At 35.5% G+C, this 25,479-nt stretch overlaps 1 protein-coding gene across 3 annotated transcripts in view; it reads right to left on the reverse strand.

The window, feature by feature from the left end:
• Positions 1-4,071: 4,071 nt before the first annotated feature.
• Positions 4,072-25,479, reverse strand: part of Kif14 (kinesin family member 14) — a 54,179-nt gene continuing 32,771 nt past the window's right edge. For all 3 annotated transcript variants that reach the window (XM_021242425.2, XM_087193876.1, XM_004862268.3), the window contains exons 22-30: positions 24,721-24,821; positions 20,521-20,615; positions 18,185-18,409; positions 17,810-17,994; positions 14,657-14,815; positions 13,938-14,060; positions 10,911-10,985; positions 10,021-10,159; positions 4,072-9,656 (exon numbers count right to left, since the gene is read on the reverse strand). In XM_021242425.2, coding sequence (XP_021098084.1) covers positions 9,274-9,656; positions 10,021-10,159; positions 10,911-10,985; positions 13,938-14,060; positions 14,657-14,815; positions 17,810-17,994; positions 18,185-18,409; positions 20,521-20,615; positions 24,721-24,821 — 1,485 coding nt within the window. In that variant the 3' untranslated portion in view covers positions 4,072-9,273. The remainder of the gene's footprint in view (positions 9,657-10,020; positions 10,160-10,910; positions 10,986-13,937; positions 14,061-14,656; positions 14,816-17,809; positions 17,995-18,184; positions 18,410-20,520; positions 20,616-24,720; positions 24,822-25,479) is intronic.

A 25,479-nucleotide genomic window follows, 5' to 3' on the forward strand; every position in this document is an offset into this window, starting at 1 on the left:
ATACTCACACAAAGAACATGTTTAAGTAAGTGCAAAGGAATTAAGTTATCCCCTGTAGATTATCAGACGATAGTGTGATAAAAATTGGAGATCCATAGCAAAAGAAACTCAAAAAATTTCATAAACACATGGAAATTGAACAACACACTTCTGAATAACCAATGGGTCACAGAGAACATTAAAGAAGAAATCAGACAGTTCCTTCAATTCAATGACAATGACAATACAACATACTGGAATCTATGGGACACAATGAAAGCAGTCTTACGAGGGAAATTCATAGCAGTGAATACACATATTAGGAAAACAGAACAAGCCCAATTAAACAACCTGATGCTGAACCTTAAGCTTCTAGAAAAAAAAGGGCAGGACAAACCCAAAGCTCATACAAGGGAGGAAATTATAAAGATCAGAGGAGAAGTCAATGCAATGGAGACTAAGAGAATGATAGAAAAAAATCAATGAAGCCAAGAGTTTGTTCTTTGAAAGAATCAACAAAATTGACAAACCCTTAGCCAACCTTATCAGAAAAAGGAAAGAAAAGGCCCAAATCCATGCAATTAGGAATGAAAAGGGTGAAATTACAACAGACCCAGCAGAAATCCAGAGGATCTTCAATACCTATTTCCAGAACCTATACACCAATAAGACGGAAAACACAGAAGAAATGGACAGATTCCTAGATACATATGAATTACCAAAGTTGAACGAAGAAGACCTAAAAATTCTAAACAACCCAATATCAGCCAATGAAATTGAAAATGTAATTTAAAACTTATCAACTAAGAAAACCCCAGGCCTGATGGCTTCACTGCTGAATTCTACAAGACATTTAGAGAGGAACTACTGCCACTACTGTTTAAACTCTTCAATGAAATTGAAAGGGAAGCAATACTCCCAAATTCATTCCTGGAAGCAAGCATCACCTTGATCCCCAAAGCAGAGAAAGACCCAACCGAAAAGGAGAACTATAGGCCAATCTCACTAATGAACATAGATGCAAAAATCCTTAATAAGATACTGGCAAATAGAATGCAGAAGATCATCAAGAAGATCATACACCCTGATCAAGTGGGATTCATCCCAAGGATGCAGGGATGCCTCATCATATGCAAATCAATCAATGTAATACACTATATCAATAGAGCCAAGGACAAAAACCATATGATTATCTCCATAGACACAGAAAAACCATTTGACAAAATACAACATGCATTTATGATAAAAACCCTACCAAAAATTAGAATAGATGGTCTCTACCTCAAATTGATAGAAGCCATCTATGAAAAACCAACAGCCAATATCATACTAAATAGTCAAAAACTGAAATCCTTCACACTAAAATCAGGTACAAGACAAGGATGTCCACTATCACCACTCTTGTTCAATATAGTTCTGGAAACATTAGCCACAGCAATTAGACAAGAGAAAGAAATAAAAGGAATAAAGATAGGAAATGAAGAAGTCAAATTGTCATTATTTGCAGATGACATGATACTCTATATAGAAGACCCCAAGAACTCCACCAAAAGTCTTCTAGACTTAATAACCAAATTCAGTCAAGTAGCTGGTTACAAGGTCAACACACAAAAATCAATAGCTTTCCTCTACACGAGTGACAGACCCACTGAGAGAGAAATAATTCCTTTCACAATAGCATCCAAAAATCTGAAATACCTAGGAATCAACCTAACGAAATCAAAGACCTCTTCTCTGAAAACTCTAGCACTCTGAAAAGAGAGATTGAAGATGTTTTCAGAAAATGGACAGACATCCCTTGCTCCTGGGTAGGAAGGATTAATATAGTGAAAATGGCCATACTTCCAAAATTGCTATATAGATTCAATGCAATTCCAATTGAGATCCCAGCAGCATACTTCATGGACCTTGAGAAAACAATCCAAAAATTCATTTGGAACAGGAAGAGACCCAGAATAGCAAAAGCAATTCTAGGTAACAGAGACATGGCAGGGGGTATCACAATCCCCAACCTGAAACTATACTACAAAGCTACTGTGATAAAACAGCATGGTACTGGCAAAGAAACAGACCTGAGGACCAGTGGAACAGATTAGAAGATGCAGAAACAACTCCAGACACACTAAGCCATCTCATCTTCGATAAAGGAGCCAAACACCCTCACTGGAGGAAAGATAGCCTCTTTAATAAATGGTGCTGGAAAAATTGGGTTTCAACTTGCCAAAGATTAAAACTAGACCTATATCTCTTGCCATGCACTAAACTGAAATCAAAATGGATTAAAGATCTAAATATTAAAATAGAAACGCTGAACCAGTTAGAACAGAAGTTAGAACTCTTGAAGACATTGGTGTAGGAAAAGATTTTATGAACAAAACCTCAGTTGCCCGTGAACTAGCACAAACAATGAACAAGTGGGATCTCTTCTTATTAAAAAGCTTCTGCACAGCAAGAGAAACCACCAGCAGTGTGAAGAGACAACCCACAATGTGGGAAAAAATCGTCACCCGCTTTTCCTCAAAGGCCTACTATCTCAAATCTATAAAGAACTTAAAAAGATCAGACCTCCCAAATTTAAAGACCTAATCCAAAAATGGGCATCTGAAATGAACAGACATTTCTCAAAGAAGTAGAAATAGCAAATAAATACATGAAAAAATATTCAACATCACTAGTCATTCGAGAGATGCAAATGAAAACAACACTGAGATTCCACTTCACTCCAGAAAGAATGGCTGCTGTCATGAAATCAACCAATAACAAATGCTGGTGGGGCTGTGGGGAAAGAGGAACCCTGCTCCACTGCTGGTGGGAGTGCAGACTGGTGCAACCACTGTGGAAATCAGTATGGAGATACCTCAAAGAACTAGGACTGGAAGTCCCATTTGACACCGCTATTCCAGTGCTGGGGATCTTCCCCAAACAATTAAAAGAATCATATCACAGTGATATATGTGCACCCATGTTCATAGGAGCACAGTTTGTGATAGCTAAAACTTGGAAAGAGCCCAAATGCCCATCAACTGGTTACTGGATAAAGAAAATGTGGGGTTTTTTTTATAAAATGGAGTACTACTCAGCTATAAAAAATGAGAAATTAGAGACATTTATAGCTAAATGGATGCACATTGAGGCAATACTCTTAAGTGAAATAGTACACACATGTATAAATACCCAATAGTTTCTCTGGTGTGAGAAACTGAAAGTGTAAATAAGGACTCAATGTATAATAGGTAATGTGAAATAGGAAGAAGAAGGGGCAAAGGGGAAGGAAGTGGGAGGGGTAGGGTAAAGGCAAGACGGGAATGGAATTAATGTAAGAAAATGGAAAAATAGGAACAAAATCTTTGTAAAGAGGGAGGAGTGGAGGGGTTGGAGGGGTGAGCAAGGGGGAAAAATAAGAACCAAGAGAGATTATGTAAAGGTGCAAATTTCCAATGATGAATGTCATTATATTGTATACCTAAAATGTACCAATGATTAGAATGAATCATAGATAATGCAAAATAGGAAGAAAAGGTCCAAAGGGGTAGGGGTAGTGGGAGGGGCAGGGGAAAGGAAAGAAGGGAAAGGAAAAATGATGAGAAATGTAAAAAATGGAAATAAAGTCTTTGTAAATAGGGAAGGGTGGAGGGGGTGAAGGGAGGGCAGGGGAATGGGGGAAAAAATAAAAACCAAGATGCATCATGTAAAGGTATAAGTTCCCAATGAGAAATGTAATTGTGTTGTATCCTTAAAATGTACCAATAAAAGAATTTAAGACAAAAATAAAAATACTGTTGAGCAAAAGAACTTAGACACAAAAGAACTGATTGGTCTGGTTCTATTTAAATAAAGCTGGAAATCAGGCAAAACTAACAATGATATTAGAAGTTCAAGGCATGATGACTAGAAACAGGAACAGGAGGGCTTTTGGGTAATTGTGATATTGTTTCTTTATCTCAGTAGTGGCTATGTTAATGCATTCACACAGTGAAAATTTTACAGGACATGTATAATTTGTGTGGGTTTTTTTGGAACTAGGGATTGAACTCAGAACCTTGTGTTTGCCAGGCAAGCGCTGGCGCCACTGAGCTAAACCTCCGGCTCCAATTTGTGCATTTTATGTATTTGTTCTGTTTCTAGTAAAAAGTTCCCTTGAACAAAGTAAGCGTGCCAGGTTTCTTCATGCCCAGGGAAGATAAAATATGAGAAGACATTTAAGAATAAGCTGATATTTAAACCATGAATGGGTTAAGGTCATAACACATTTGGCATAGAGAGTAGCATATGGAGTAATACCAGGACAAGCTACTTAGAGAGACAAAGAAAAGAAGGGACTTTCCTCAAGTAAATGGTTAATCTTACCTATAGTTATCAAAAAATAAAAAAATAAGAGCTTGCTGATTAACTGTATGCTCAAATGAAGCCAAAGAGGACCTGAGTCTGGAAGTATCATCTATACCCTTTCAGAGTATGCATTAAGTAGCAAAGAGATTCACTTCTCCAGCTGACAAATTCTAATCTGGCCTTGACCTACTTCCTGACCCTATCTATAACTTAGAAGAAGTACAAACTTCCCAAGCCTTAGTTTCTTTAATTTGACTTGTAAGGATAACAGTCACCATGCTTATAGAGGTTTTGATTAAATAAGCAGGTTCATACACACTGATTAGTTTAGTAACTGCCCAGTAGTCAGTACTTAACAAGTTCGATCTCTCATTATCCAGTTATCCACCTACTCATTCATCCACCCATCCACCTGTTTACCCACCAATTCCTCTATTCATCACCTAGTTCTTTCTTCCTCCGCACTGCCATTTGCCAAGACTTATAAAGTGTTGTATTAGGAATTTTAAACTGAGATCTAATTTTTCTCCGCATGATATTGGACAAATGGTTAAAATTATCTACATTTTTTATTTAGTCTTCTCTACAGTGGAGAAAGTGCTCATCTTTATATTATAAAACTGCTAAAAGAATTAAATGATTCATTAAACTCTCCTCATGCAACATATTTCTATTTATTGGAGCAGAAAGGCCCATGTGACAAAGGGAAAGATCCACCACAATGTGAAAATACAAAAGACTTATAAACCAGCACCCTCTCCCATTTCAGACTCATATTCTCAGTTCTTACTGGACATCATAGCTTAAATGTGCCAAGTTCCTTCAAATCACCAGACCTAATACTAAAGTCAATTGAATCGTGTCCCTCCCAATTCATATGCTGAAGTGACTTTGAATGTGACTTTGTCTTTACAGAGGCAATCAAGTTAAATGAGATTATTTCTATAAGGACGCTAAGAGGAAATTTAGAGACGGATAGGCAGAGAGGGGAGGTGATATGAAGACACACAGGGAAGAGATGACCATCCACAAGCCAAGGAGAGACACCCAAAACCTTATAACCCTCAGAAGGATCCAGCTCTGGAACTTCTAGCCTCCAAAATTGCTAGAAAAAAATGTTTTTATTGTTTAAGGCACCTACTTTTTAGCACGTTATGGCAGCCCTAGCACAATAATTCCCCTCTCTGTACTCCTCATTCTCTGGTATTTCCTATCTCAGTAAGTTGTACCACCCCCTATCTAGGTGCTTAAGCTAAATACCTGGCATCAATCTTTCCCCTTTATTCTTCTCAGCTCTTCCTTCAGCAAGTCAAAATATTTTGTCTATCTTCCCTTCTAAATAGTTCTAGAATCTACATACTTATCTCCATATAAGCGACCATAACCCTCGTCCAGGCCTCCAGAGATCACCCCCCAAGCAGTCCCTCCCATCTCCAATCTAACCTCTATGCTACTGACAAAGGGTTCTTTCCAGAACTCAAATTCAAAATCACATCCTGGTTTAAAACCCTTCAATGACCAAACTCCATTACACAACTTATACCTCCTCCCTCAGTGCTATAGTTTGGATTTCCCCAAAGGCCCATGTACTGCAGGTTTAATCCACAGGTGATGGCACTATTGAAAAGTGGTGGAAACTTTACGAGGTGGGACCAGTGGAAAGAAAGCTGAGTCTAGAAGGTGCCATTGCAGGGGATATTGGAACACTGGTGCCTGATTATATTTGTTAGGGAGGATCCATGGCCAGAAGTAAATGATGATGTGTCCAGTGATTCCTAAGAACAGGAAACAATGCCCCTTGGACACAGGAGAAACAGTACAACACTTAGAAGGGATTTTTAGGTTAGAAAGCCTAAAAAGGGCTGGGGATTTAGCTCAGTGGTTTCGCCGCCTGCTGCGCAAGTGCAAGGACTTGAGTTCGATCCCCGGTACCAAAACAACGAAACAAAAAAAAGAAAGCCTAAAAAATGGTAGATTCTAAATAAGGAGAAACTATGATTTTCTGAGCTCATGGCCATTCAGCAAAAGTATTCATCGTCTCCAGGTAGCATCTGTTTAATCAAAACAAATCACCCCTGAATAAGTCAGCAATGGTCTGGTGGTTCTCCTGAAGGTTCAAGTTTAATATGTCTAGAGGTCTTTTGTATGAATAAAGTATAATGTTATGAGCAGCTGGGGATCCAGGAAGTTGGGCCTTTCAAAAGGCCATGATATAAACCAATCTAATCTTTTTTGGGTTTTTATGAGTCAACACCAAAAATGTACCTGGCATTAAGTAAATAACTGTTGAGTGAATAAACTTAGCTCTCAGATGATATTAAAACAAAGCAAATGGCCATATCCACATCTAAAGTCTCCGTAAATTAATATTTAAGGAAGAAAGATGAAAAACTCACTCTTGATTAAATCATGCAATGACTACAACTTGCAAAATTCAGAGCACAATGAAGTATACGAAGAACACTGGGCATAATTAACCTCTCTTGTTTGTTTTGAGACAGGGTCTCACTACATAGCCTAAGCTGGCCTCAAACGCTTGATGTTCCTTGTTTTGGTTACTTTTCATTGCTAGGACAAAATACCCGATACCTACAAGTTAGAGGAGAGATTGATTCTGGCTCACAGTTTGAAGAAGTTTTGGTCCATAGCTGGCTCCAAGGCAGGATGGCGTGGCACAAGGGTGTGGCAGCGGTGGAAAGCAGAGAGGGATCAAGGGAGGAGGGAAGGAGCTACATCCTTGTAGGCCACACCCGCATCGACTCACCTCCTCTCACCAGGTTTCACCTCACATCACATTTAGCTATAAACTCATCAGTGGACTATCACACCCCCATGATCCAATCACCTCCCCAAAGCCCCTCCTATGAGAGCAAGAAGCTTTGGGGGACATCTAGATATAAACCATAACATTCCTGCCTCAACCTCCTAAGCACCAGGAACACACGCATGTACCACCATCCCTGACTCACATTAACCTCTTTAACATGACTATTGGTATAACAGGTACATTCTGCAAATTCACATATCCTAGTTAGCTAACTACACAAAACACTTTTTCTAAAAGTTTCAGATGAACCTCATGAAAGACACACCCACACCATACTATATCTCACTTAATAATAATGAGATACTTTTCACTTATCTATCATCAGTTTCATATTATGGAACAAAGTGTTGGTAGATGTATTTTCAAATAAGCATGTTCAAAGGATTGCAATACAATTTGGTACATCGGCATATGCTTGCACCAAGTGTCATCTTGTACACATAACAAAGGTTTTATAGCTAATAATGGAAGGAAAAAGATACACTAACATTAACTAATAGTCTATTACTCATAAGGAGTTATTCCCACATTTGTCTCATATAGTACTCATAGACATAGTCCATGAAGTGGTATTTTTTTCTTTCTGAAAATGAGGAATTAGGAATGAAGACTAAGTAACTTGTCTAAGGTCATGTAATTGCTTAGCAGCCTGAGATTCATATTCCAAATGTGTAAAAAATATGTCCAAAACTTGTGTTTTTATCCCAGGCATAACCAACTAAAAAGAGGTGGGAGCAAGCTATATAGAACTTCAGAAAGAATACAACCTCAAATACTAAAATTAAAAGAAAAAAGAAAATGAAAGCAAATTTGCTACACTGTACCATTTTAAATCACTGTAAAATATTCCACCTGGTTCATCAATACTGTTCTACCATGACCAGTATTTACAATCTCTCCCTGACAAGGAAATACCAAGATTACTCAAGGCACTAACACCCAATTTCAACTACTTATATCAAATATACATGTAGTATCCAGGGGTGAAAAGGGTAAATGAAAAGCATCAGATTATTTCAAAGAATGCTTCTTCGGGAATTGCTTGATGTCACCTAAGTAGACATCAAATTACACATCTTTTCAAATTACACATATTCTTGAGATAAAAATGTCAAACTATTTCTGTAATGTAAGATCCTGTGAGTAGACTATTATCTTTATTACATGATCACAGATAAAGGTTTTTAAAGCTGTGAACTATAATAAGGATCTTTAATCTCCATTAAATTATATACAAACTTTTTTATTACACCTTTAACAAAACAACCACCATTAAGAAAAGGGCCAGCCTCTCATCTCTCTCAGGTATGATTTTGGCAACATTTAATTACTTTTAAATTATATTCATACATCCCTAGTATAAAACATAGATAACACAGTAAACTATTATGCCAGCAAGTCATAGTATTAATATATAGTTATACTACATTTAGGTAATTACATATAATAATTTGGAAAGAAGCAGAAAATTGTGCCTTCAATGTATGACTCAAAATGGCAAATCAGTTAAGCCTTCAGAAAAAAAGTTTTAGATTTAACAATGCCAAGTAAGCTGTATTACTTAAACTTGGCAATTTTATCATAACCCCTATCCAACCTATTTGCAGAGAAGGCACAGAAACAAAGGTAACTGACTATTCAGGTTTCTGTTCATAAGAAAAAAACTATCTGCGGGCCAGGGATTTAGCTCAGTGGTTCTGCCGACTGCCCCGAAAGTGAAAGGACCCGAGTTCGATCCCCAGTACCAAAAAAAAAAGAAAGAAAGAAAGAAAAAAACTATCTGCAAACAGACTGACAAACTAGCCAGAGATAGCACATCAATGTTAAAGACAAACATTTAAAATTCAAGACAATGAGATACTGGAGATGTGACCATTCACTTCATCCTGAATCCTAGATTTCATTCTGTTGCCTCAATATCCTTATATATTAAATACCCTGTTTAAAACTGTCTGCTAAGAAATTTCTGAGGGCACATTCAGAAATTTTGAAACCAGGATTCTGTAATCCTTATGCTGTTCATAGCCAATGTAAGGCCACCAAAACACATGGACTTCACTGAAATAATCACACTGATTTCTTTTTATGTTCTCCTGCATAAGGAAAATTGCCTACTAACTGTTCTTTTTTCATGCCAGTCACACCCACTGAATCCTACTGGGTGTGCATACCCCAGAGCTCACTGCTGGGGACGCCTCACGCAGTTCATAGACACGCTTCGGTACACCTTTATTCCTACTGCAGCCAGGCCAGCTTGAATTAGATTCTTCTTTTTCTTCTCCTCTGGTATCTTGATTATAAGATTCCCAGGATTTGAACAAATCAAGTCTTTCTTCAGATTCAAAACATAGGAGGAGTGACTTAGCTAGAGATTCTAGTTCCCTGTGGCCAACTTGAGAAATTTTCTTCTCACAGCAGTCAAAAGAAGTGGAGGGCTCACTGAAGTCACTGCAAAGATCACTGACCAAGCTGCAAATCGTTTCAACACAATTCTTGAGGAGATGCACATCGCTGTAGCATCCTACACAAGAGAGAAAAATGTTTATTACCCCTTTCAGTTTTTATCAGGTATTTATTACTATTACATGACTGCAGATATATTTTAAGTCAAAGTGACCCTTTCAAGACAATTAGAAACTAAGATTATTCAGCTAATGTGCCAATCTGCTAGATAAGTACCTGGTTTTTCTAATTATGTAGGCAGGGGTGATTATATACATACCAGGTGGTAATTCAATTACACAAGTTCCTATATTGGAACTAATGTCAATGAAGTGACATTAAATGGATTTATTAATGACTTAGGCTAGGAAGGAAAAAGGAAAAATCTTTAAAAACCCTTGAATTATAGAATTCTGATTACAAATTCCACTTAGAGCATATACCTGTCAGTGCAGAAATAATAATTTGCATGATTTTCTCTAAGCAGTGGTTTAAGTTCAGGAATTTTAGGGCAAGATCAGTTATCTTCTTGGAATCTTGGTATCCAGAATCGTCTTCTTGTACTTGAGTTCTGAAGCTTTTCTGTGCAAATAAAATAATACTTTAAAAAAATACATAAACAAGCTACACGGCAATAAACTCAGTCAACCTTATCTTAACTGCCAGAATTTATCTTTAACAAAGTTTAATTTCCTTACCAATATTTATAAGCAAGACCAAAATACAATATTAACAATTGCTATCTTTCAAAAGAAATGAGAATTTCAATTAATTTTAAACTGAAATCCTATTATCCCATTACTTGAGAATGGAATAAAGCAACCATTCCATTTATTACCCGACCATAAAAAATACTTAATTTTTAAGAATTCAACTTTAAAACATCTCCTACTTATTTTATTTAAATAAAATATTTCAAGCCATAGAAATTACTCTCCTTTTAATGCATCAGTTATATAGTCTATATTTTTGTATTTATTTTTATTAAATAATTTGTCTAATTTACTTATATTTAAAATCTTGAGCACACTGATAGTTTTTAGCCCATGACAAAAGACTATCCAAACAAAAGATGACAGTTACTAAACCAATAGCTTAAGAAACAGATATAATATTAATATTAATAAATCTTTATACTGTATCTGTTACTAAAACTAGTAAGTTATGATATCTAAGAGACAGTAGCAAGAAAACTATTATATATGCTTCAATTAATCATAAACAAAGTAGTTGTCTGGCTAGGGATAAAAAATGAAATAAAAATATCTACAATTGAACCAAGTGAAATGATGAAATACACTAAACAAAATTTTAAAAAATAAAGGTCTCTTACTGTTTTCCATTCAGAAAAGATATTTTCAAGAGATTTGATTAATCCCATGGCATTTGCTTTCATCTGTTTGGTAACCTATAAAAAATGTTAAAATATTTGATTACACAATTACATCCTCAAACTGAATGTGACTAAAGTTCTAGCCTAAAAGCCAGAAGATTGAAGTTCTATTTAAGACTGCAAGTAAATCACTTGACTGTACCTAAATCATGTTAGAATTTCTTTCAAAATAAATTGCGCATTGATTTCTATACTACATATGTACACCTGCTGATGTGTTATAATAGTAACAGAATTTTCTTTTTATTTAAATGTTTATGAGTATAAAATTTCTAAAACTTCCCTTGGAATGAAGATAATATATGAAGCAAATACTATGCTCTAAGAATTTTAGAAATATTTTACTATTTTGGTTCTCAGTTACAGCCTTATGCTGCATATGGTAATGTTCTTAGATCCTAGGACTTAATTCCTAAAACATAAACATAGTGGGAGCCTCAGTCTAAATTTTAAACTTTTGTTTTCATACTGCTTAATGCTGCCCCCTAGGGTGCAGTTTCAATTGTCCGGCGATTCTGCCTAAGTATTGAAATGGCTTTACCCATAGAGCTTTTATGTAGGGCCAACTCAAATTTGCTATATATGATTTTTTTTTTTAATCTGAATTTGTTTTCCCCTAATAGCAAAATTTTCTTTGGAGTTATAATTTTAAACTTAATTATAGCTTTAAAATTGTAACTCCAAACCTTATATGTTTGAACCTATTTTCTATTTCTTTGGCTAGTCTATTTTTCTGCTGTAGGTTCAGAGTTTTTACTTATGTTATGTAAGTAGATCAACCCCCCACAAGGAATGTAAACATTATGTACTCCAAACATGTACTAATAAATAGAAACAGACAATGAGAATAAATTAAAAAGAGGGGGAAAAAAAGAATATGATAAGCTAAAATCCTACCATTGAAAAAAAAGTACAGCTATGGCAGACAGTAGAAAGAAAACTGGAGAAGGAGGAGCATGTTCTACAGGAAGATCCAGATAATATAAATTGTATACAAGATAGGCCTGAATTTTTTGTTTATTCCCTCAAAACAATAACAAAGCTAACATCTACATCTATTTTAACAGCTTACTAAGGAGCACAAACTCACATACAATATTTTCACCTCCATTTTCATTAACTTATTCTATACCTTTTTGTACTTATTGCCACCAAAAACTTTATTGCCAGAATTCCAATGATAGATAAAATATTTTAGTCCAATATGACCCTTTACTTAAAGTTGCATTAAAGAACCCAAATCAGCATCATGCCTACTGAAACATGATTAGACCCACAGTTCTTGGTCTAGTGACAATGTGAGGTTCTTTTGTTTTGTCAGAGAAAAAGAACACGTGCAAGCCAGATGCCAAGTACTGCTTTTAGCATTCTGAATACATTATTTCTTAGTCTCATATAGTCTTCAGAACAATTTTATGAAATAAGTATAATCATCCCCATTTTTATAATGGGAGAACTGAGGCATGGGTACATTATTCAAGGCTACATGGGAAGCAGGAGAGCAGCTTGCTGTCCATGACTTTCCGAGTCTGAGACAGTCTGTCTGACAGAGATGAGTCTCTCTACCCCTGCGGTCTGAGGAGAGGGATGGAGAATCGCCATGGCTTACACTGAGTGTTTCACCTCAGGTGAGGTAGAAGTACATTAATGTCAAACTTTTCCTAAAAAGAATGTAGCTTACTTCATGCCTTCCTGGAAACAGTCATCCAGTAGGATAGAAGATAGCAGCACTCCACATGATCTACTTTTCTAGATCAATCAATATGTATGTAAATGAGTAGACATACTAGTAAGGAAGATCTCAGGAGCCTAAATTAATGTCTATACATAGCTTCAGCCATTTGATTCCAGCAAGACAAACAGTATAGACAGGAAATGGTTTAAACAAGTTGTCACAAGAGTGTAAAACAGTCAATTCTCTGGAATTTAGTGTCATAGAATTTGAATTTTTATATTCCTAATCCCCACTTCACTAATAGTAACTCTCAATAAAGAAAATGAATGCATGATAATGGTTTACAAAACCCACTTATGTAGCATGATAAGTTTTGGAGTCAGACAATGTAACATCTTGGCCTCAGGGCTTTATAGTTGGTTGTTAGTCAAGGCAGTAGAACTCACTGAAACCCATAGGAATAACAGTAACTCCTGCCTTCAAAAGTTGTGAGGTTCACCATTAGTACATGTAAAGTATTCAGTCTAATAACTACTACAGGAAATAATTCAACAATGTGTGTAAATAGCTCACAACTGGTGACAGGTTTTATTACATATATCAGATGAAGAAACAAGGTGAGAGCACTGAATGATTAGCTAAATGGTAAATGTAAAGTGCTAGAGCCACATTTCAAATACTAGTCTTCTAATGACAAAACCCAGACCTTTCCTAAGGCACTCCTGTAAGACAGCATTGGTTTCATCCTTTAAATTAATGATAGTTAGCTGTAGGAAGGAAGCCGCTTTAGGAAGACACTGAAATCTCATTTGTCATGTGTCTTGATAATGAGATAAATGATGTTAATTCCTCTTGAAAAATATTTAGTTCAAGATAACTAGATCAACAAATGTTAGTTTCCATTCTTAGCTGAAAGAGTAGAGATTTAATATCTACTTGTAGTATATTAAAATAAAAAATTTTTTAAAAAGAAAAGAAAGAAAAAGACAACCGAGAGCAAATGCTAGGTGTTACTACCACACTCCATTCTTAGTATGTCTTCAGCCTGAACTCTCACTGAAACGTCTGTGTAAAACCATCAAAAGATTAATAAAGCAGAGGCTGCAGTAGCTCAAGAACAACGTGAGAAGAGATCACCATGACATCGCAATATCACCAGCATCTTTAATAATTCAACACAAAGTAGGATACACAAATTTCTAAAAATCAAATTCACTGTATTAAACTATTTTTTTAAAATCAACTTCATCATTATCTGGTACCATATAAGTACATTCTTTTATTCATCATACCTCATTTTGTGCACAATGCCTTAAGAGGTCTTGCTGAAGTTCTTTTGTTTTTTCCAGTCCAGAATCTAACAGAATCTTCATTCCTGAGCCTACACTATCACAAATAACATCCATGAATTCCTCCTAGAAAAGATATTTCAACATTAACTGGTAAATTTTTTTGCATTTTTTTAAAATTAGAAGGTAAATAAGCTTTATTTTCTGCTTACTTTAGGAACTCAAATACATTTTAGGTTTATTAAGTTCAACTGAAGCTAGAATAAAAGCAGTCTATTAGGAAATAAAGTTATCAAAATCATAATTTAGTGTTCCACATATAATATGTGATAAAGAATGTTTATCATTTTAGGCAGGACACTATTTTGCTAGAACACAGGAACATTCTAACATAATACTGTGTTTCATTAGCATAAACTAAAGCAAGCAAATATAAATTTCCTACCATCATAGTTTTTTAGGTGTTTATTGGGTAAGAAAACCTACTGCAGTAGATGGCTATCATCAAACCAAGACGCTAAAAGGTGAAGTAATATTTATAAAATCATCCGGTATATTTAACTAATTTAGACTGAAAAAATTTTAAGTTGTATTGTCAAACTATTAAAAGTACAAATCATTTTGAAAAATAAAATGAACTTGTCATGTTTAGTGACACTATCATCAGAAGCCTCTAATATTCTCTCAGATGAAGTCTTTCAAAACTAACATTCCTAAATTACCTGGCCACTGGCAGCCTTGTTGTTACTGTTTTCCAGAAAATACAGCTTGTTCCCTTTTAGAACTGCTAATTTTCCCACATACTTAACAGCCTGTTGTATACTTTGGATCACTTTCTTTTGAGCCTCTTTTACCATGGATGGAATATCCGAACAGCATCCCTATAAGACAAATCGATCAGTGTGTCAGACACATGAGATTATTAAGGGATGGTAGCACAAAGACAACATAGGGGCTGGGAATGTAGCTCAGCAGTAGAGCTTTTCTTTTTTATGTTCCCTGCTCCCCTCACTGGCTCTTAAAATACTTCTCTTGGCCTGCTTTTTGGAAGATGCTAATCATACTGCCACAAGCTAAGGATTCTCAAACCACGTTTCCAAGAGAAAATGTAGTCACTAACACCAGCTTTGCCAGCTTCAGGGAAGTCTGTTATGAGCTGAACTCCACTAGCCTGCCAGTCCCGAGTCTCCATCCTTGAGGCCTTATATAAAACATTTCCCAGCTTACAGGTTGAAATGCTCTTCCCAGAAAATGAAAAGAAGGAAAGAAACCACATGCCAGTTACTCTAACAGGTATTTTCTTTCTTTTATTATTTTTTTTGTGGTACCAGGGGGACTGAACTCAGGACCTTGTGCTTGCGAGGCAGGTGCAGCACCACTGAGCTAAATCCCTGGCTAACAGGTACTTTCTTATAACAGTATTTCATCTGGTAATCACAGCAACCCTGCCAGGTAGGTAATGCTATTTTTATTTCCAAGTGAGAAAATGGGAGACTCAAATTGAGCAGTTTGCCAAAGGATAAACTAATTCAGATGATGAAGTTCTGTCCAAACATGTAAGTAGAAGCACCATATGGTAATTTCTAGAAACTTCCCTTAAAGAAGACACAGTTGGTTTTTTCCTTCTTTGTCACTTCTTCTATCTTGCTGCACTGAGCTCAGATGGAGGTGCATCACAGTGGACCATGAAATCAAGGGCCATGCTTTAGGTCCAGCGAGGGGTGGGCTGGAAGGATCCTAGAACCTTTGGACTTTGTGAAACAAGCGTTCATGCCTATCTCTAGCTTTTATGTGAGACAAAATAAACTTGCATCTTGCTTCTTCTTCACAGCCATATCCACTGCTACCCGATACAAGGTAAGCAAGAAACAAAATTATTCTTCTTGCCTCTATGTCACCAGGCTTATAACTAACTCAGCATGAACTGGAATCAGTAGCCAGAGGAAGACTTGGTCTGTCTTCCCAATAGCAAGACTGCCTCGGTTCAAATCCAGCTCTATCACTTAATAGTTAAGTGATAACTTAAGCACCATGATAAAAAGCACCTAAAGAAATTCATGACCACCAAATCAGCATTTCAAAAAATACTCAAGGATATTCTGGAAAGAGACAATGAAGCTAACAATGCTAAAAGTCCCAGTAGAATGAATGCACCAGGCAGGGTGAGCAATTAAGCAGAAGGGAAAGGGAATCAGCTACAGTAAAATAATACAATAATAAAGAATAAGTCAATACCTGTAAGTTATAACCATCAATGTGAATGCTCTTAATTCACCAATCAAAAGACACAAATTAGCAGAATGGATCAAGAAACAAATCCAACAATATCCAGTATAAAAAAAACACACACACACATTTAACCCAAAAAGAAATTCATAGACTGAAAGTCAATGAACTAGAAGAAACTCAGAATAGCAAAAGCATTTCTGGGCAACAACAGCAAAGCAAGAGGCATCACAATCCCAGATCTGAAGTTATATTACAAAGTACCAGTGATAAAGCAGCATGGTATTGGCACAAAAACAGACATGTGGATCAATGGGACAGAGGATACAGAAACAACCACAGATTCGACTACTTTCATCATCGACAAAAACGAAGGGGCCAAACACATACACTGAAGAAAAAGAGCCTCCTTCATAAATGGTGCTGGGAAACTTGGCTATCCACATGCAGAAGACTGAACCTAGGCCCACATATCACTATGTATTAAACTAAAATCAAAATGGATCAGAAAGAATCTGCTTGAAGATAAAACAGGTAAAACTCTTGACAGCACAGACATAGGTCAGGACTTTCTAAAAAGAACCCAATGGCACAGGAAATACAACCAAGAATCAATAAATAGGATCACATCAAATTAAAAAAACTTCTGCACAGCAAAGGAAATAACCAACAGAGTGAAGAGACAACTTACAAAAGGCAAAAAAATTTCTGTCAGCTACACCTCAGAGGATTAATACCTATAATATATAAAGAACTTAACGATGTTAAACCCCCAAAATAAAAGACCCAATCAAAAAATAGGCAACTGAAATAAATAAGACACTTCTTGGAAGAAGTACAAATGGCCAATGAACACAGAAAAAAATCTCTGCCCATTAGAGAAGTCCAAATTAAAACACACCAAGACTCCATCTGACTCCAGAAAGAATGGCTATCATCAAGAAATCAAATAATAAGTGCTGGCGAAGCTGCGAGGGAAAAAAGGAACCCTTCTACATTGTTCATAGGTATATAAATTAATACAATCACTATAGAAATCAGTATGGTGATTCCTCAAAAACTAAAAACAGAAATTCCATTCAATCCATATATTCCCTTTCTAGGTATCTTCCCAATAGAGTTAAAGGGATATTACAGTGACACACGCATACACATGTTCATAGCAGCACAACTCCTATAACTAAATCTTGGAAGCAGCCTTTATGTCCATCAACAGATAAATGGATAATGAAAGAGGTATTTATACACAATGGAGTACTATTCTGCCACTAAGAAGGATAAACTTGAGTCATTTATAGGAAAACTGATAAACCTTGAGACCATAATATTAAGTGAAATAAACTAAATACAAAACCTTAAATATTGCAGTTTCTCTTATATGAGAAATCCAAAATACATATAAAGAGCAAAAGAAAAGACAGGTAATAGGAAGTAGGGATATACAGTAGATCATTTTCAAATTTGAAGGAGATCAAGAGATGGAGGGAACAGGGATGAAGAGGAGGCAGCAGATGACAAACGAGTTGAGATGTGTTTTATACACGAAACAGCTCTACAAGAAATGTGATTATGTACTTCAATCTACGTAGGTACTAACAAAAATAACTTACTGAAAAAATAAGTTTTCTAATAATAATAAATCAATTTACCTGCAAAAATAACTGTAAGTAGCTTCCCAGTTCTTTAACTTCTTGTCTCAATTCATCTTCCAGTTTTGCTATGCTGGTAGAAGGTAGAAAATCGTTCACCCAGTGTTTGATTAAAACCACAAGTTGTTCAAAAGCACAAGCAATCTGGATGGTAAGTGACTGGACTGCTCGATCAGAAGAGAACACTTTGAAAGGAGGAAGAAAATTACTGGAAGAAATAATCTCCAAATAAAAGAACTCACATATAAACACCATCAAAATATTTTATCACAGTCCATAGATGTCAGCCAAATGTGTCAAATAATCATTCAAAACAAAGCTTAATGTGCAGAAAACAATCATCATGTGAGTTAGTAAAGCAGTGGGATTGCTTACAGTTATCTTGACTTTCTTCATCTTGTTCTTCATGAGCTTTGGAGATGACAAGCAGCCCATTATAAATTTTTAGAAGTTTACTCATCAGGCTATCTGCTATAGTTTTTTCTTCATCAAAACTGTATCTAAGAAAATCCACTGATGAACCAATCAATTCTTTGCATATTCCAGGAAGAAATGATTCTGCTGAAGTTGAGTAAATGGTGCTTGATTTCTCCATTAAACCTACATTGCCAGAATACAGCCCTCTTAAACCTAGTTTTCAGGTACCATATATTCAAACATATAGAATAAAATCAATAAATTCAAAGTAAACTATTCTAATTTCAATATGCCTAAGTGAAAAGTTCCTTATAGTTATCAAATCACTTCTCAACAGCATCAGCTCTTAGGTCAAGTGGCACCTCAACCATTATGTGTGTAACAAACATCCAAATATTCCATTTATCCTTTGGTTTAATCTTCTTTATTTATTTTTTGGTAGAGATTGTTTCTGTAACACCTAAGAAACTATAAATTGGAAATAATGGCAATAACATAAAGTGAAATTAGAAATCTGATTAACACATAACCTGGAAAGAGAGGCAACAATATACTATAAAAATAGGAATCTCTCAGAACTCCTACTCTAGAATAGTTCCTTCTCATGGTACACTATGGTCTAGATAGGTGAAAGTCTATTAATTATCTACAGTTAGTACAGTACATCTCCAAGAGAGCCTTTCAGAAAGCACTGTCTAAAACAGAAGTAAATGGAAAGGATTGAGAATTCATTCAGATCCTCCATAAATAACTTTATCCTGGAGTACTAAGATGTGAGTATAATAATTCTCACTTAATATGGGAGATTAGTTTTCCGATCCAGTCCACAGGTGATTAAAAGTACCAAACAAAAAGGAAAGTAGAATAAAGTTTATAAGTTAATAGAGTGAGGAACATTAAAAGTCTAGAATAGTGGTGGCAAACCTATGGCACACGTGGTTCAGCAGGCTATTTGTATCATTGAAAGCTTTAAAAGGTTGACCATCACTGGTCTAGAACAAAGAAAAGAATCTGGAAAAAAAAAGCTACCAAACCCAAAGCTACAGGGTAACAAACTTCCCCTGAAAATTACTTTTGCAAAACATTTGACTCTCAAATAGTATTGAATAAGTAAGTTGCTACTAGATATGTATCTTTATTTTGCAAGTAGATATATAAGCATATTTTGATCTACCTTAGTAGTATCATAATTACTTTCCTAAAAGATAATTTTATGATTAAAAACAAGGAAACTCAAATTTCTTAGTCAAGATGAGATATAATTCCTTTTATGGCTATTTATATTTGGGACTATCATCAAAAAATTAATACATTACTAAAAACATTTTACTTACTAAGATATAACTTACACACTATAAAGTACACCATATCTTATAGCTTATTGTTCTTTGCATATGTATATGTCTCTATACCCCAACTTAGAGCAACATATGTTAACACTCCCACTGGCCCCTCCCAACAAGACTCCTCCTCCTGGTCAGTATCCCCCAACAGAGGTATCCACTATTCTAATTTGAACTACCACTGCTTCTGTCACAATAGATTAGTTTTGCTTGTTCATAAACATCATCTAAATAGAATTATACAATATATATTCTTTTGTATATGGCTTCTTTCACTTAACATTATGTTTTGGAAATTCATCCAGGTTGTTGTGTGCATCAGTCATTACTTTTTTTTATTGTTGTGTAGTAGTACAATGTTACAGGTAGTAAGATGTTTGTTTTTGGTTTTTGTCCAGGCTAGCCTTCAACCCCTAGGCTCAAACACTGCTCCTCCTCAGCCTCCCAAGTAGCTGGTACTACGAATGTCCACCACTGTGCTCACAAGTAATTTTTAAACTATTACAGGTAATTACACATACAAATTTAATATATCCTTTCTTTTATGGGTAAATTAACATTATAATGAATATTAAAATAATTATTCAAAGTAATAATTCCTATACCTTTTTCTCTAAACATTTTTTCCATTCCTTTCTTTCCCTTTTTTCCCTGTCTCCCTCTTTTTCTTCTTTTCTTTTTTCCTTCCTTCCCTTCTCCCTTCCTCTTTTCTTTCTTTCCTTTCTTCTTTTTCTGGTACTATGAATCAAACCCAAGCCTTTTAAAATATATATCAGAGTATAGAATTTTACAAGTAGAAGAGGCCATCTATCTAATCCACACTCCTCACTTTACAGAGGAAGCAGAAGCTTCTAGGAAATGAGATGATTTGCATTAGAACACAAAATAAGGTCATGACAGAGCCAGGACTTGGTCCTTTTCTCACCAAGAAAATTTGATGAAAAAAAATACCTGATGAATGTGAAGAAGACAGATTATGAATTTGGTGGACTTGTATATCATGTAAACAATCAGAAATTCTTCTATTCTTCATCAAACTCCTGCTCCTGAAAAAAGATAAATCAAAAGATGAGCAGTTATAAACTACATGGACTGATCTTATCAAGGTTTATTTTTAAATTCTCTAAAGAAAATGGATATGTATGAATGTACTTTCCATCAACAGCTAAATTCATCACTGAGCAAGAATTTTACTATTTGCAGGCATTATTCTAAGCATATAGTTAATTAAGTAGGACAAATATTTATTGAGCACTTGTATTTGAAGTCTCTGAATTCTGTGCTGAAACACAGCAAAACATAACATCTGGCCTCACTAAGTTTACACTCTAAAACAAAAAGGCAAAGTCAGTCAGATAATTACAATAAAGAGATGAGTATTCGGAAGGCATAACATGCTATGGTAGACCCAGGAGAAGAACTTGGAGTTCTGGCCCAAGGAGTTGGGAGGTTTTTCTGAAACAATGACTCTGAAGCATGAGCCAGAATTAGCTCAACCTGTTGGGAAGAGGTTGGGAAGCACAGGACAGTGTCTCAGACAGACACAGGCACCAAGATATGGGAAGATCTGGTGATAAATGAAAGCATTGTACATACAGAAAACCAAACAAAGTTGAGGACTGCAGCTATGATGCGGCAAGAAATGAGGTTGGGTGGAGGGCAAGGGCCAGCCTGAGGTTGATCTCATGTGCCAGTTAAGGAAGCTTGGATTTATCCTGTGGGAATTACCCAGGGGAGGACTACAATCAGGGAAATTATCTGGGAAAGTACACATCAAAGTAAATATCAGTGACACTGTACACAAACCACACCTGAGAGGTGTAGCAGCAGCACAAATGGAAGCAATGATTCTATCCCTGATTGCTCTTTTTGCACCATCTTTTCTCTCAGCCTATAAAAATGCGGAAATCTCAGAGTGTGACTGGCTATTTAGCCCTTACTCAGCTTCTTCAAAAAGGAGCCTACTCTTTCTACTCTTGGAAGCAGCAGCCCATGTCCACATTGCCATTCATCTATCAATTTTCTAAACTCCAAGGCCAGCTCATTCTGTCAATGAACTACTTGAGAAGTGACCTAGATCTAAATACAGTTGATTCTGTGGTGTCTTTTCCTAACAGAACTTTCTACTACTGTTGACCACTCAAAGAAAAATACCATTTGTTGAATAGATTGTTAAACCAAAGCATTTTATCATTAGTAGACTGTTTCAAACATAATCCCTTGCCTTGTGAATTCCTATAACACAGAAATATGAATGATAAAAATGAAAGGAAAACAATTCTCAAATACAGTACCACAGTTTTTATAATTAGGGGTGAAATGAAATGGTATATTATTATAATAAACCTAAACTGGGAAAACTCTTATTCTTGTGACATTATCGTAGTTAAACAATGTTTCAACCCAAATAAAGAAGATGCTTGTCACATTCCTTTCAAAGATTTTTTACTTAACCTCAGAAGAAAATTTACTTTTAACTGTCAACAGTACATATCAAAATTTATAGGCAGTGGAACCAGTCTATTTTATTGCAGAAGAACTGTGGCATCTCATTGCCCAGTAGCAGTTCTATAATTAAGAATCTGTCAGTATTTCCATTACCTGCAGGCATTCTCAGAGTTTGCAATTCTGTCATAAACATCCTTACAAGGCTGAAACTTCATACACAAGGTCTCAGACTAAGAGCAACTCATTTTTTAAAAAATATGATACTTTTAAATTATAGAAGTTCTCAAAAATATCCCTGCCAAATGAAAACAATTAATTCAAAATCTTATAAAAGTTTTGATTTTTCAGTAACATTCTAAATTTTTGTTGATTATCTACTTAATCTAGAAGTCAGCAAGAAATAAAAGTCACCAACATTCAATAGGTTAAAAATTTAGTGCTCATTGATTATTAGTGCTCATACAGTGATACACAATCTAAGTACATAAGGTTTATACCTTCTTATAATGAAAACAGTAAGAAACCAGCAATCCTAAAATCCAAAGGAATTCATAAATCTTTCTCTAATGAATTTGCTGGTCTGGCTTAAATTGTTGGAACGTTTGTATTATTCTAGGTTGGCTTAAGTATCCTAAGCCCTGTCCATCCATTCCACCCAAGGACCATCTTTTAGTTCACTGTAGTGCCAGAGCCCAATTCTAATAAATCACCTGTAGACAGCACTGTTTACTGGTATTGGACCAAACATATTATCTTCTCTGTATTCTAAGGATTTAATTGTATATATCTGTTAAACACTCAACAAAAGTTCAAGCTACTATTTTTGAACACTTACCCACTGTAGTAGTAGCTTTATATACATTATCGCTACCCTCATAACAACTTTGTAACATTAGCATCATCAGTTGTGTTGCAGATCATAGTGGCCACAAAAGAAGCAGGAGCAGCAGCAGCTGCTGTATACATCTGACCTTACTTAACTTTATAATAAATCCCAGGGAGGAGGGGCATATTACTGTCTCCAATCTAGTGATGAGAAACCTGATGCCTCGAGATGTGTGGTCATTTGTTTATGACTGCATTGAGCATAGATTAAAGCCCAGAACTCTGATACTGGAGCCTGTGACCTTTTTACAATACTACACTGCAGGAGATACAGATGGGTTTCCTACACTGATGGAGTTCAGAATCTGTTTGGAGAATATGCTTTGTATTTCATTCGGGATAATGCTTGTGTTGTCTTAGCAACTTCTTACTGAAGGTTAGGATTAGCATGGAACAAATAAAGCAGACATCTAGAAAAGTTTATTACAAAGTAGCTCCATCTCTTTGAGAAAACAAATGAGTTAAAAATAAGCATGGTCAAAAACAAGAGGCCTAAAAAAGTTTAGAAAACCAAATGGATCCTAAGCTGCAACTGAAGGCAAAGAAATTTAAAACGAACAATTTAAACAGAAAGATGCCACTCTCATTTGCAAAGGAGAAGCAACATGATAGAGCAGTTAAGAAAACTAGGAGCTTTGAAGTCACCCACACTTTCATCTGAGTGTCAGCTCTTTTTCCCATCAGCTCTGTGACTTTGGACACATAACTGCTTTTATTCTGTTTCTTCATCTGTAAAATGGGGGTTAATGACACTGCTCACTTCATAGATTTGTGGTGAATACCAAAAGAGATTCATACTTTGAAAGCATTCAGTAAATGGTCTTGTTAATGATGATGCCTAAATCCCCTCTTCCAAGTTTCAGACCTGAATATATATACCTACCTACATGTTCCCTGGGAACCCCAAATTGATCATGTTCAAAAATAAACCTACCCTCCATCTCAGGGAACATGATTTTCCTCCAGTTAGTCATGGAACTTAAAACCCAGCATCATCCTTGAGCCTTTCAACACTTCCAAACCCATAGTCACCAAGTTCCATTGATTGTGCACCTCAATTGCAAATATGTAAAAAGCCTGATTTCCCATCCAGTCCTTCGGCCTGCCATGGTCCAGGTTTTTATTAACTCCTCTGCCTCTGCTTTCCCCAGTTCCTGGTCCAGGAGGATAGGGAGTATTTTGCATTCATTTTTTTTCCTCAGGACATAGCAGAGAGAAGTCATTGCAGAAATATTTGCTTAAAAACAAGCAAAAGGGCAAACCTGCTCCAAGTCCAAGGCCTGCCTGTCTGAAGTGCTTTGTCTCTGCAATCTGGGCAGCTGAGGGCTAAGCAGAACTAGATCTTCCTTGAACACCATCTCTTCACTACAGAAGTCTTTTATGTTTGAAGTTAATAAGCCACATTTGTCATTTATAGATGTTCTCTATTGCCATGATTTATTCTTTTGGGGTGCTCATACTAACTCGACTGCATTTAAAATTCTGTAACTTACAATAAAACATTATGTAATTTGCCAAGTTCTTAAGAAAGGGTAATTTAACAGCAACACTGTTCTTTTTGTAGGAAATTAGATTTACGCTTCTTTAAATTGCTCTTAAAATTTATGATAAAATACTGAACATTTTTGTTCCTCTAACAGACTGATAAGTAATTCAATGCTCTAGTAACTTAATCACTAATGTACTATTCCACTCATATTTTTAGGTTCCTGTCACAGACTTGTCCATCACAACACAGTTTCTTTCTTCCTCTCTCTCTCTCTCTTTGTCACATGTAAATATCCAGAACAAGAAAACCAACAACAAAAGCATTATTACCTCCTTCTAGAAAATGAAGAAACTGGTGCATTTGTAATATCAGGTTCCCATTCATCTTCAGGATCACAAAAAATATCATCACCTTTGTTACTACCATTATTCTAAGAAAAATAAAATATATAGTTTCTATTAATTCTGAATGAAAAAATATCTTTAGCAACTAAGGAAAAATGTTAGCCTTGTTACATTTAAAACATAAAATTACCCAAAGTACAGATTATCTGATAAAAGTCTTTTTAAAAAAATCATGATCCTGATAAAATGTTTTAAAACTATCACATGCTAGGGATTATATTAAGAGACCTATTAATAAAATCAATAAATCATTACATACTTCAAAAATAACAAAGCTGAAATTAGAAGATACAGTAAAAACAAAAATAATACAATCCTCACAGGAAATGTAATCATTTCTTAGTTGAATATATTAATCATGATAATAATCTATATTTTAACTATTTAAAACATGCCAGTTACAATTCTATCAAAATACTATACAGAGTTTAATTCAGAGAAAGTATAATTATGTGGAAAAATAAGTAAAGAACTGCAATGAATGGTTGAAAGTAGGAAGTTAAGTGAACCGTGAAGAAGACTCTCCCACTAGGGTTTAATGTGTACTTTAAAGCAAGAAAGATCAAATGCCTTCAGTGCTGTTTTCAGTTGTTTTAAATATATAAGCAATTCACATTCACTGTAGAAAAGTTGGAAATTGTTAATACATAAAAGCACAAAGAACAAAATTAAAACCACTCATAA

Source organism: Heterocephalus glaber, unplaced genomic scaffold, assembly GCF_053883595.1.
Source record: "Heterocephalus glaber isolate CG9 unplaced genomic scaffold, H.glaber_assembly_v1.0 deba00001600, whole genome shotgun sequence".
Taxonomy (NCBI): Eukaryota; Metazoa; Chordata; class Mammalia; order Rodentia; family Bathyergidae; genus Heterocephalus; species Heterocephalus glaber.